Raw genomic sequence first — 13,188 nt, 5'->3', positions numbered from 1 at the left:
AGAAAATATTTTCCAAATAAACTGAAGAAATAATAAAAAGTAACACAAAAAAATAACAATAACGAGGCTATATAGTCTGATGGTCATTTGATTAATTGCTCAGCAGTTTTATGGCTTGGGGGTAGAAGCCTTTTGGTCCTAGACCTTCTATATAGGTCCAGGATGGCAGGAAGCTTGGCCCCAGTGATGTACTGGTTTATACGCACTACCGTCTGTAGCGCCTTATGGTCAGATGCTGAACAGTTGCCATACCAGGCAGTGATGCAACTGGTCAGGATGCTCTTGATGGTGCAACTGTAGAACGTTTTGAGTATCTGGGGACCCATGTCAAATCTTTTCAGTCTCCTGAGGGGGAAAAGGTGTTGCCGTGCCCTCTTCACGACTGACTTGACGTGTTTGGACCATGAGAGTTCATTGGTGATGTGGACACCAAGAAACTTAAAACTCTCAACCCGCTCCACTACAGCCCCGTCAATGTTAATGGGGGCCTGTTCGGCCCACCTTTTCCTGTAGTCCACGATCACCTCCTTTGTCTTGCAAATTGAGTGAGAGATTGTTGTCCTGGCACCACACTGCCAGGTCTCTGACCTCCTCCTTATAGGCTGTCTCATAATTGTCGGCGATCAGGCCTACTACTGTTGTGTCGTCAGCAAACTTACTGATGGTGTTAGAGTTGTTTGGCCATGCAGTCGTGGGTGAACAGCACACACCCCTAAGGACATGTTATAATTATCTCAAAGTCAGGCACATGAGGTTGGTGGCACTTTAATTGGAGGAGAACGGGCTCGTGGTAGTGGCTGGAGCGCAATAGGTGGAATGGTATCAAATACATCAAACATAAGGTTTCCATGTGTTTGATGCCATTATTATGAGCGTCCTCCACTCAGCAGCCTCCACCGAGTCAGAATATGTCTATGAGTCGAGAAACCTGCCTATTTTCCTTGAAAGAACATAATGTCACTATTTCAAAGCTATAATATATTACATAGGACAAGTTAATTATCTCAAATCCTGGAAAATATTTGTAATGTTGAGCTTCTTGTTCACGTAATTCGTGCTCATGTTGGGGTTTTGTGCTAGTGCCCAATTACTCCTTGAAGGAGACGTCACCTTGCCGGGTGTACCCAGAATGCACCACGCGGCCCGGCCCATTGCCAATTTACGGGAAACGTACACAGTGGGCCTTAATGCGAATCCACTGGAGTTTCCCATCTCCTCAAAAGTATCTCTGAACACGGTCATTGAGCGGATGTTCCTTTTTTTATTTTTCCAAACAATGAACTTCCGGTATCGGAAGTAGCATTTGGAAATCAAAGCGAATGGCGTAGCTAACTGAAATTGAAATTCAGTCTAATCTACAATGCATTTTTAGACATTTTAACCTTTGCGCTCTATAAGTCTTGCGAATAAAGTCGCGGTCAAGGAATCATTTTGATCAAGCTGTCCAGTGTTGACATTATTCATCAACAACTTGCGATAATGACACCAGTGGTGGAGTAAGCTATTTTAACCTCACGATGAAGTATTTGGTCCTTGTGGCCTTTTGGGCTCCTTGTTGGGTCAATTGTGCGATTAAACCAAGGGCCATTGAGGAAGAAACACGGGAAAATGACCCGGAGTTAGGTGAGTACCGTTCGCTAGCGCCTAACTTAGCTAGCAGACATGTTGCTGCTGGTAAGGTGTCAGTTAAATGTATGCAAATCGGGCCTTTAGTTCTGTTTTTTTTGTATCTTAGTTTGTTGCACCATAAAGAATATCAGCAAGAATCACTTTTCCAATACGACACCCTGGCGCCACGCAAAGATTCGCGCGACTATTGGCTGCAGTAAGAAATCAATCCAATTTGGTCACATACACATGGTTAGCAGATATTTCGTTAAGGACTAGAAGCGAGGCAGCCCTCTGTCCCCACTCTGAACATTCAGTCTTCTTGGTAAGCAACTATATTTGGCCTTGTGTTTTAGGTTATTGGCCTGCTGAAAGGAAGAAATCATCACCCAGTGTCTGGTAGAAAGCAGGCGGAACCAGGTTTTCCTGTAGGATTTTGCCTGTTCATAGCTCCGTTACGTTTGATTTATTTTATCCTGAAAAACTCCCCAGTCCTTAACGATTACAAGCATGCCCATTATGCTTCAATACAGAGAGTGGTATTCAGTAATGTGTTGTATTGGATTTGCCCCCAATATAACACTTTGTATTCAGGACAACAAGTTAATTGAATTGCCACGTTTTTTGCAGTGCTACTTTAGTGCCTTGTTGCAAACATTGTGGAGTAACTACAATGTTGTTGATCCATCCTTAGTTATGTTTTATCACAGCCATTACTCCTGAACTTATTTAGGCTTGCCATAGCAAAGGTGTTTAATACTTATTGACTCAAGACATTTCAGCTTTTCATTTAGTTAATTTGTAATAATTCCGAAAGCCATAATTCCACTTTGACATTATGGGGTTTTGTGTGTACTCCAGTGGCCCAAATAAGAGGACCTCTTGGCCGCAGACAAAATGTTTCTGTTTTAAAGCACATTTTCTGCAATTCAACACATTTTACCATGGCGCAGAGAGAACATTTCACAGTTTCATAGCTAGTTTCCTGCAATTCTACACATTTTACCATGGGGCAGAGAGAACATTTCACAGTTTCATAGCTAGTTTCCTGCAATTCTACACATTTTACCATGGGGCAGAGAGAACATTTCACAGTTTCATAGCTAGTTTCCTGCAATTCTACACATTTTACCATGGCGCAGAGAGAACATTTCACAGTTTCATAACTAGTTTCCTGCAATTCTACACATTTTACCATGGCGCAGAGAGAACATTTCACAGTTTCATAGCTAGTTTCCTGCAATTCTACACGTTTTACCATGGCGCAGAGAGAACATTTCAGTTTCATAGCTAGTTTCCTGCAATTCTACACATTTTACCATGGGGCAGAGAGAAAATGTTTTCCGGGGCATTTTAGATTCTCCCTGATAAGCTAGGTTTCCATCCAATTGGCAAAATATTTTCATGCAAATATTCTAAAATCCGCATAAAACAATATGTGCATTTTTCCACCGGAGATATTTCCATCAAATCAAAGTTTGTCAATTGCGCTGAAAAATGCTTACTTACATGCTCTAACCAATAGTGCTAAAAAGGTATTAGGTGAACAATAGGTAAGTAAAGAAATAAAACAACAGTAAAAAGACAGGCTATATACATTAGTGATGCTATAAAAGTAGCGAGGCTACATACAGACACCGGTTAGTCAGGCTGATTGAGGTTCTATGTACATGTAGATATGGTTAAAGTGACTATGCATATATGATGAACAGAGAGTAGAAGTAGCGTTAATGAGGGGTTGGTGGGTGGTGGGACACAATGCAGATAGCCTGGTTAGCCAATGTGCGGGAGCACTGGTTGGTCGGCCCAAAGTGACTATGCATATATGATAAACAGAGGGTAGCAGCAGTGTAAAAAGAGGGGTTGGGGGGGGAGCACACAATGCAAATAGTCCGGGTAGCCATTTGATTACCTTTTCAGGAGTCTTATGGCTTGGGGGTAAAAACTGTTGAGAAGCCTTTTTGTCCTAGACTTGGCACTCCGGTACCACTTGCCATGCGATAGTAGAGAGAACAGTCTGTGGCTGGGGTCTTTGACAATTTTTAGGACCTTCCTTTGACACCGTCTGGTGTAGAGGTCCTAGATGGCAGGCAGCTTAGCCCCAGTGATGTACTGGGCTGTACGCACTACCCTCTGCCGTACCAGGCAGTGATGCAACCAGTCAGGATGCTCTCGATGTTGCAGCTGTAGAACCTTTTGAGGATCTCAGGACCCATGCCAAATATTTTTAGTTTCCTGAGGGGGAATAGGCTTTGTCGTGCCCTCTTCACGACTATCTTGTTGTGTTTGGACCATTCTAGTTTGTTGTTGATGTTGACACCAAGGAACTTGAACCTCTCAACCTGCTCCACTACTGCCCCGTCGATAGCCCGTTCTTTTCCTGTAGTCCACAATCATCTCCTTAGTCTTGGTTACGTTGAGGGATAGGTTGTTATTCTGGCACCACCCGGCCAGGTCTCTGACCTCATCCCTATAGGCTGTCTTGTCGTTGTTGGTGATCCGGCCTACAACTGTTGTGTGTGCCTGGCCATGCAGTCGTGGGTGAACAGGGAGTACAGGAGGAGACTGAGCATGCACCCCTGGGGCGCTCCAGTGTTGAGGATCAGCGTGGCAGATGTGTTGCTACCTACCCTTGCCACCTGGGGGCGGCCTGTCAGGAAGTCCAGTATCCAGTTGCCGAGGGAGGTGTTTAGTCCCAGGATCCTTAGCTTATTGATGAGCTTTGAGGGTACTATGGTGTTGAACGCTGAGCTGTAGTAAATTAATAGCATTCCCACATAAGTGTTCCTTTTGTCCAGGTGAGAAAGGGCAGTGTGGAGTGCAATAGAGATTTCATCATCTGTGGATCTGTTTGGGCGGTATGCAAATCAAATCCAAGTTTATTTGTCACGTGTGCCAAATACAACAGGTGTAGGTAGACCTTACAGTGAAATGCTTACTTACAGGCTCTAACCAATGGTGCAAAAAAAAGGTGTGTGTGTAGGTAAGTAAAGAAATAAAACAACAGTAAAAATACATTTGAAAAAAGAGTAGCAGGGCTATACACAGACACCTGTCAGTCAGGCTTATTGAGGTAGTATGTACATGTAGGTATCGTTAAAGTGACTATGCATATATGATGAACAGAGTAGAGGTCGGTCGATTAATCGGAATGGCCGATTTAATTAGGGCTGATTTCAAGTTTTCATAACAATCGTAAATCTGTATTTTTGAACACCGATTTGGCAGATTATTATTATTTTTTTTTTACACCTTTATTTTACCTTTATTTAACTAGGCAATTCAGTTAAGAACACATTCTTATTTTCAATGACGGCCTAGGAACGGTGGGTTAACTGCCTCGTTCAGGGGCAGAACGACAGATCTTCACCTTGTCAGCTCAGGGGATCCAAACTTGCAACCTTACAGTTAACTAGTCCAACGCTATAACCACTTGCCTCTCGTTGCACTCCACAAGGAGACTGACTGCCTGTTACGCGAATGCAGTAAGCCTAGGTAAATTGCTAGCTAGCAATAAACTTATCTTATAAAAAACAATCAATCATAATCACTAGTTAACTACACATGGTTGATGATATTACTAGATATTATCTAGCGTGTCCTGCATTGCATATAATCTGACTGAGCATACAAGTATCTGACTGAGCGGTGGTAGGCAGCAGCAGGCTCGTAAGCATTCATTCAAACAGCACTTTCGTGCGTTTTGCCAGCAGCTCTTCATTGTGTGTCAAGCATTGCGCTGTTTATGACTTCAAGCCTATCAACTCCCAAGATGAGGCTGGTGTAACCGATGTGAAATGGCTAGCTAGTTAGCGGGGTGTGAGCTAATAGCGTTTCAAACGTCACTTGCTCTGAGACTTGGAGTGGTTGTTCCCCTTGCTCTGCATGGGTAACGCTGCTTCGAGGATGGCTGTTGTCGTTGTGTTCCTGGTTCGAGCCCAGGGTGGAGCGAGGAGAGGGACGGAAGCTATACTGTTAGACTTGCAATACTAAAGTGCCTATAAGAACATCCAATAGTCAAAGGTTAATGAAATACAAATGGTATAGAGGGAAATAGTCCTATAATTCCTATAATAACTACAACCTAAAACTTCTTACCTGGGAATATTGAAGACTCATGTTAAAAGGAACCACCAGCTTTCATATGTTCTCATGTTCTCAGCAAGGAACTGAAACGTTAGCTTTCTTACATGGCACATATTGCAGTTTTACTTTCTTCTCCAACACTTTGTTTTTACATTATTTAAACCAAATTGAACATGTTTCATTATTTATTTGAGACTAAATTGATTTTATTGATGTATTATATTAAGTTAAAATAAGTGTTCATTCAGTATTGTTGTAATTGTCATTATTACAAATACATTTTAAAAATCGTCCAATTAATCGGTAGCGGCTTTTTTTGGTCCTCCAATAATCGGTATCGGCGTTGAAAAATCATAATCGGTCGACCTCTAGAACAGAGAGTAGCAGAAGCGTAAAAAGAGGGGTTGGCGTGTGGTGGGACACAATGCAAATAGCCCGGTTAGCCAATGTGCGGGAGCACTGGTTGGTCAGGCCAATTTTGGTAGTGGGTCTAGAGTTTCTGGGATAATGGTGTTGATGTGAGCCATTACCAGCCTTTCAAAGTACTTCATGGCTATGGACGTGAGTGCTACGGATCTGTAGTCATTTGGGCAGGTTGCCTTTGTGTTCTTGGGCACAGGGACTATGGTGGTCTGCTTGAAACATGTTGGTATTACAGACTCAATCAGGGACATGTTGAAAATGTCGGTGAAGACACCTGCCAGTTGTTCAGCACATGCCCGGAGCACACGTCCCTGTAATCTGTCTGGCCCCGCAGCCTTGTGTATGTTGACCTGTTTAAAGGTCTAAATCACGTCGGCTATGGAGAGGGGGTTCACACAGTCGCCCGGAACAGCTAATGCTCTCATGCATGCCTCAGTGTTGCTTGCCTCAAAGCGAGCATAGAAGTGACTTAACTCGCCTGGTGGGCTCGTGTCACTGGGCAGCTCGCGGCTGTGCTTCCCTTTGTAGTCTATAATAGTTTGCAAGCCCTGCCACATAAGACGAGCGTCGGAGCCGGTGTAGTATGATTCAATCTTAGCCCTGTATTGACGCTTTGCCTGTTTGATGGTTCGTCGCAGGGCATAGCAGGTTTTTGCACTTAAAATCCTGCTAGCTGAATAAAAACTGGAAGTTAAATGGGTTTCCATTGCATTTCAACTCTACTGATGGTTTTGTCACAAAAAATGTGTTGTATAGCGAATGTGCCCACTCCAGTATTGGCATGTGCTCTCTAGCCAACAGCTTGCATATACAGTACGGGTATAGCCTACATTATGAGATTATTATGGACAAAATTGCAATATTATTTTTAAGACCCTCAATATTTTTTGGCAGCATCAAGCTCATCACCTTGCACTTTCACCACCCTGTGACGTTCATCATAATTGATTTCATCCGTAGCCTAATGAACTGCATGCTTTCCCGATGAGTCGTAGTGGGAGGACCACGTGTCATTGCGTGTATCCAAGTTTACATCGATATAATGGTCATTATATCAATGTTTGCGCATAAAATAGTTTCCTCTGCCATTTCTCGCATAATTTAGTTTTACAGACATAAAAATATTCTACCTTGTCTAGTGGTATTTTCTTTGTCGACATTTGGAAAGTTTACCAACAAATGTTCTGTTTCCATCAGGCCTGTCATTACGTTTAAAAAAAAATCAGATGTACTTGACTTGCATAAATGAAGTTGTATGGAAACCTGGTTACTGTCTAGTTCTTTTCATAGTCTAATTAGGAAGGCTAAGATGGATACACGAATCAGGTGTGTTAGTGCTGGGTTAGAACCAAAGCCTGCACATTTAAAGCTCTCCAGGACCAGGGTTGGTGACACAGGAGGTTGGTGGCACCTTAATTGGGGAGGACGGCTCGTGGTAGTGGCTGGAACAGAATGGGTGGAATGGTATCAAATACATCAAACATAAGGTTTCCACGTGTCTGATGCCATTCCATTGATGTTGTGTTGCCAGTTTCTATATATTGGTGTTACACGAGGGAGTCCAATTATGCCTGTTTGTCCCTCTCACTCCCCTGTGACCCTGTCTTTTCTCTCAGAGGCCCTGAGTTCGTTGCTGTCTGACTTTGAGGTGCTACCCGTGTCTGGCCTCCAGCATCACTCGGTCAGGAAGAGGGACGCCCACACTCAGTCCCACCTGGAGCGCCTGATCAGCTTCAGCGCCCTCAAGAGGTAAGGTGGAACAAGGTCTCCCATATGGGACTTCCACATTGAAAGCTCTGGATAAGAGCTCCTGCTAAATGACTCAAATGTAAGGACAAAACAGCAAAGATTCCATGCTACTCAATGGGGCGCTCCAACCTACTCGCATAACATTCGGGCGCAATATTAGGAAATATTGTATGACATTTGGGGTGCGAGTCCTCCCTGCTGGGTCATATGTGTGTTAAATTGTTACTGGAATGGCTTTTCCCATTGCCTAACGACTAAGTGCATTTATCTTCATTTTGTTTTCAGTGCTTTTGTGCAATTGAAACAGACCGACCATTGACAAAGTAAAAATGTGTATCTTCAATAAACCAAAAGACATGCGTTCCCCAATAAACCAACATATGTACATCCCCCAGTAAACCAACATATGTACATCCCCCAGTAAACCAACATACGTACATCCCCCAGTAAACCAACATGTGTACATTCCTCATGTTTCTTAACCTCAAACTCTGACATTTCTCTTCCGCAGACATTTCAAGCTTTACTTGACAACTAACACAGACTTGTTCACTGAGGACTTCAAAGCTGTGTTTGTAGATCAGCAAGGGAAGGAGCACCGCTATGATGTTCAGCTGCAGAACTACTTTACCGGACATCTTGTAGGTAAGTCATTAGGGTATTTGGTTGGTTTCATATGGAATAACCATATGGGTGTGTGTGTGTGTGAGTAGAATCCCTTAAAAACTCTTTATTTTGTGTGTGTGTGTGTAGGAGAGGAGCACTCCCGTGTGCAGGCACACATAGATGGGGACGAGTTCTCGGCCCACATCCTGACAGATGAGACGGAGTACAATGTAGAGGTAAATGCCCTCCCAAAATAGGAGCACTGCTTTAAAGTAGGCCAGAAAAAGTGTCTAAAAACAGTTGGTAAAGTGATGCCTAAACTGTGTGTGAGAGTAAAAACGATCAGCTGTTTAAACCAGCTTTTGCCCTAGTGATGGTAGAAGACTTTATCGAACCAATCCTACTTCTTCCACCCACTTCTTCCTCTCTCCTCCCTCTCATTCCTCTTCCTCCTTCTCTCCATCCCTATCCTCTCTTCCATCTATTTACCCCGTTCCCCTCCCACCACCTCCCTCTCCTCAGCCCCTGTGGAGGTTCACCGAGGCGTCCCCCGATGGTCGTCTATTGGTGTACCGGTCAGAGGACATCAGGAACCTCAGCCGCATGGCCTCGCCCAAGGTGTGTGGATACATCCACGCTGGGGCCCAGGACTTACTGCCAGAGGCCGCTAGAGGTGGAGAGGCACAGGAGGGTGAGTGAGTGTGTGTGTGCAACCATATGTGTGTGTTTGACAGTATATGCCCCATTTATTTATGTTCCATGCGTATATACGGGTTGCTTGTTTAAGTGTGTACACTTACACGAGCAGTCAGAAACATATGAGGCTACCTTATAGAACATTATAGTGTGAGGAGGTAGGGAGGATGGTGAATCCTGGAGGAGGAGAGTAGAACAAGGTGGTAGGTAGGTGGGCAGCCATTTTATCTTGTCCCAGCACAGCCTCACAATGAATAAAAGCCTTTCATGTGTAAAACCTGTGTTCCATACATGGACTGGCAACAGGGTATTATTTAAAGCTCTGATTCCTTTGTGCTGCCTGTAAAATGTGAAGCTCATTAGAATGACAATGACCCGGGGAAAATCTTAAGGACCTCAAGACAATGTCCTCTATTCAAAACACTGTGTGGAAAATGAATGGAGGTGAATGATCTCCACAGAAGAAGCATTCAAATTAATGAGAGCTCTTGTACGTAATGCGGGTGGGCTGGACTACAGTGTGTCGCTGGTCTCTCGGTGCTGTGGCTAAAGGGAGAAAAAGACCTAGTGAGTACACCCACACACTGTGGTTCGCTACAGTAGAATCTTATGGGCGGCAGGTAGCCTCGTGGTTAGAGCGTTGGGCCAGTAGCTGATAGATTGCTTGTTCGAATCCGCAAGCTGATGGTTGACCCTGGCCGTGACCCTACTCTCCGAGTGTGTCTCAAGGGAAGTTGGGATATGCAAAAAACACATAACCACCAAATTATTAATATTGTAGAGAAGAGGAGAGCACATGACTTGGTGTGTGTGGGTGGGCGGGGGGCTGACTGTGTGGTACAACATTAATTTAGTCACAAGGGAAAGAGAAATAACATTGCTAGTCTGAATTGATGCATACTATGTGGCTTCTAAGCTGGGCCAAATCTATTATTTTACAGTATAATCAGTGAACTAAAGGTAAATTGAAATGGGGGTTTATTAAAATTATATTCCAAAAGAAGTGCTTTTCTATTTTGATTAGGGAGTAATGTAGGGCTGGGCAAAATACTGGTATTTTTTGCACAGACTGGTTTTGGTTTTTACTTTACCTTCCATAACGGTATTTTAATGTTTGGTTTGTTAAATGTGATACGCCGTGTGTAACGTCCATTTTTATAGTTTACTCCGCTACTTGAGTCAGCTCTCTCTCTCTCTCTCTCTCCATGCCGCTTTCCACACAGACCTAGTGCCACCTCCTGTCACAGGAGCGCATTTGTTGTTGCTTGACCACGAGTCACTTTCGTTCAGTCTGCATGGTCAATGCAGCACATGCAACAATGTTGATGACAACGATGTTGTTTCCACTTTGATCTTAATATAAATCCACAATCGTTCTATAATTACAATATTTGTTTCTTACATCTGCAAACAGCTAGTTTGTATTTTCTTAGCAAGTTAAACTAATTTGTGTTAACTAGCGATTAGCATTAGTGGCTAAGTGGCTAGCTAACTAGCTAATTAAAAGTACTGAGTCAGAGCAAACGTAGCTAGCTAATACAGCCTGATACCATTACTGGTGGATGCTTAAATCAGCATGTTTGTGCAACAGTATCTTCTAAATCAAAGAGGAATAGGCGAAGCATGAATATGTTGGCTATATGAATAAAGATTTAATGTAGCCAAAGATTATAGGGAAACACTGAACATCACTTTGGTTCCTACTCTGTCACAATAACTGTCCATGGCATTTTCATTCGTTGTCATGTCAAACAACACCATTCAAAGTGCCCCCTATTATTTATATTCGAACTATAGAATTAGAATAAACATTCAATTCCCATGATTCCAACAGTTCACCCAAGTGTTTTGATCTAAATCGCAATTGCAACATTTGGTTAAAAATAAGGTCTAGTTTTTTTTTTGCCCATATCGTGGATAATGTGAACATTATCTCAAATGAGTGCAGGAAATGCAGAAATTGATAGAAATGCAGGAAGTTATTTTAGGTTGAAGTTGAATTGAACAGTATAAATCAATCAGAATGGAGAAACACCCATTGTAATAAATTCCTGTCAAAATGTTGAAAAATACCATGATATCATATTTTGGCCATATCGCTCAGCCCTAGATTAATGTCATGATGGATCATACAAGCCACAGCCAGTTTCCAACAGACTAAGTGATGTTGATTCATTTTATTTCACACAAAGTTGGAAATCTGGCGGCACTGGAAAGTATTCTATATTAAAGGCCTTGTCAGCTAGACATATATCCTTCATTTTCACTGTAGTCATAGGAAAACGACTGCTTCTAATGAGTTCATACGTAATCAAATGTGAGAACAAGGGCATCTAATAGTTGGAAACTGAAGAAGTGGCCTCATTCATTCTCCCATCTGTGACATCCTACAGTAGTTTTATTTCTCTCTCTCCTTCTCTCTCTCTCGTTCTCTTTCTCTCGTTCTCTCTCTCCTTCTCTCTCTCTCGTTCTCTCTCTCTCTCTCTCGTTCTCTCTCTCTCGTTCTCGTTCTCTCTCTTGTTCGTTCTCTCTCTTGTTCGTTCTCTCTCTCGTTCTTTCTCTCTCTCGTTCTTTCTCTCTCTCGTTCTTTCTCTCTCTCGTTCTTTCTCTCTCTCGTTCTTTCTCTCTCTCGTTCTTTCTCTCTCTCGTTCTTTCTCTCTCTCGTTCTTTCTCTCTCTCGTTCTTTCTCTCTCTCGTTCTTTCTCTCTCTCGTTCTTTCTCTCTCTCGTTCTTTCTCTCTCTCGTTCTTTCTCTCTCTCGTTCTTTCTCTCTCTCGTTCTTTCTCTCTCTCGTTCTTTCTCTCTCTCGTTCGTTCTCTCTCTCGTTCGTTCTCTCTCTCGTTCGTTCTCTCTCTCTCTCGTTCTCTCTCTCGTTCTCTCTCTCGTTCTCTCTCTCGTTCTCTCTCTCGTTCTCTCTCTCTCTCTCGTTCTCTCTCTCTCTCGTTCTTTCTCTCTCTCGTTCTTTCTCTCTCTCGTTCTTTCTCTCTCTCGTTCTTTCTCTCTCTCGTTCTTTCTCTCTCTCGTTCTTTCTCTCTCTCGTTCTTTCTCTCTCTCGTTCTTTCTCTCTCTCGTTCTTTCTCTCTCTCGTTCTTTCTCTCTCTCGTTCTTTCTCTCTCTCGTTCTTTCTCTCTCTCGTTCTTTCTCTCTCTCGTTCTTTCTCTCTCTCGTTCTTTCTCTCTCTCGTTCTCTCTCTCTCTCGTTCTCTCTCTCTCTCTCTCTCTCTCTCTCTCTCTCTCTCGTTCTCTCTCGTTCTCTCTCGTTCTCTCTCGTTCTCTCTCGTTCTCTCTCGTTCTCTCTCGTTCTCTCTCGTTCTCTCTCTCTCTCTCGTTCTCTCTCTCTCTCTCGTTCTCTCTCTCGTTCTCTCTCTCTCTCTCGTTCTCTCTCTCTCTCTCGTTCTCTCTCTCTCTCTCGTTCTCTCTCTCTCTCTCTCTCTCGTTCTCTCTCTCTCTCTCTCGTTCTCTCTCTCTCTCTCTCTCGTTCTCTCTCTCTCTCTCTCTCTCGTTCTCTCTCTCTCTCGTTCTCTCTCGTTCTCTCTCTCTCTCGTTCTCTCTCTCTCTCTCTCTCTCGTTCTCTCTCTCTCTCTCTCTCGCTCTCTCTCGTTCTCTCGTTCTCTCTCTCTCTCTCTCTCTCTCTCTCTCTCGTTCTCTCTCTCTCTCTCTCTCTCGTTCTCTCTCTCTCTCTCTCGTTCTCTCTCTCTCTCTCTCTCGTTCTCTCTCTCTCTCTCTCTCGTTCTCTCTCTCTCTCTCTCTCTCTCTCTCTCTCTCTCTCTCTCGTTCTCTCTCTCTCTCTCTCTCGTTCTCTCTCTCTCTCGTTCTCTCTCTCTCTCTCTCTCGTTCTCTCGTTCTCTCGTTCTCTCTCTCTCGTTCTCTCTCTCTCGTTCTCTCTCTCTCGTTCTCTCTCTCTCGTTCTCTCTCTCTCGTTCTCTCTCTCTCTCTCTCGTTCTCTCTCTCTCGTTCTCTCTCTCTCGTTCTCTCTCTCTCGTTCTCGTTCTCTCTCTCTCGTTCTCTCTCTCTCGTTCTCT

The 13,188-nt window shown here is 43.5% G+C and overlaps 1 protein-coding gene across 2 annotated transcripts in view; it reads left to right on the top strand.

The window, feature by feature from the left end:
- Window positions 1-1,126: 1,126 nt before the first annotated feature.
- The window catches only part of adam17a (ADAM metallopeptidase domain 17a), a 25,348-nt gene continuing 13,286 nt past the window's right edge, over window positions 1,127-13,188 (top strand). For both annotated transcript variants that reach the window (XM_036963087.2, XM_036963085.2), the window contains exons 1-5: window positions 1,127-1,623; window positions 7,734-7,866; window positions 8,378-8,511; window positions 8,620-8,708; window positions 8,995-9,163. In XM_036963087.2, coding sequence (XP_036818982.2) covers window positions 1,518-1,623; window positions 7,734-7,866; window positions 8,378-8,511; window positions 8,620-8,708; window positions 8,995-9,163 — 631 coding nt within the window. In that variant the 5' untranslated portion in view covers window positions 1,127-1,517. The remainder of the gene's footprint in view (window positions 1,624-7,733; window positions 7,867-8,377; window positions 8,512-8,619; window positions 8,709-8,994; window positions 9,164-13,188) is intronic.

Source organism: Oncorhynchus mykiss, chromosome 25 (genome assembly GCF_057628025.1).
Source record: "Oncorhynchus mykiss isolate SJ-2025 chromosome 25, ASM5762802v1, whole genome shotgun sequence".
In the NCBI taxonomy this organism is placed as follows: domain Eukaryota; kingdom Metazoa; phylum Chordata; class Actinopteri; order Salmoniformes; family Salmonidae; genus Oncorhynchus; species Oncorhynchus mykiss.
This window is presented reverse-complemented; position numbering and strand designations above follow the sequence as displayed.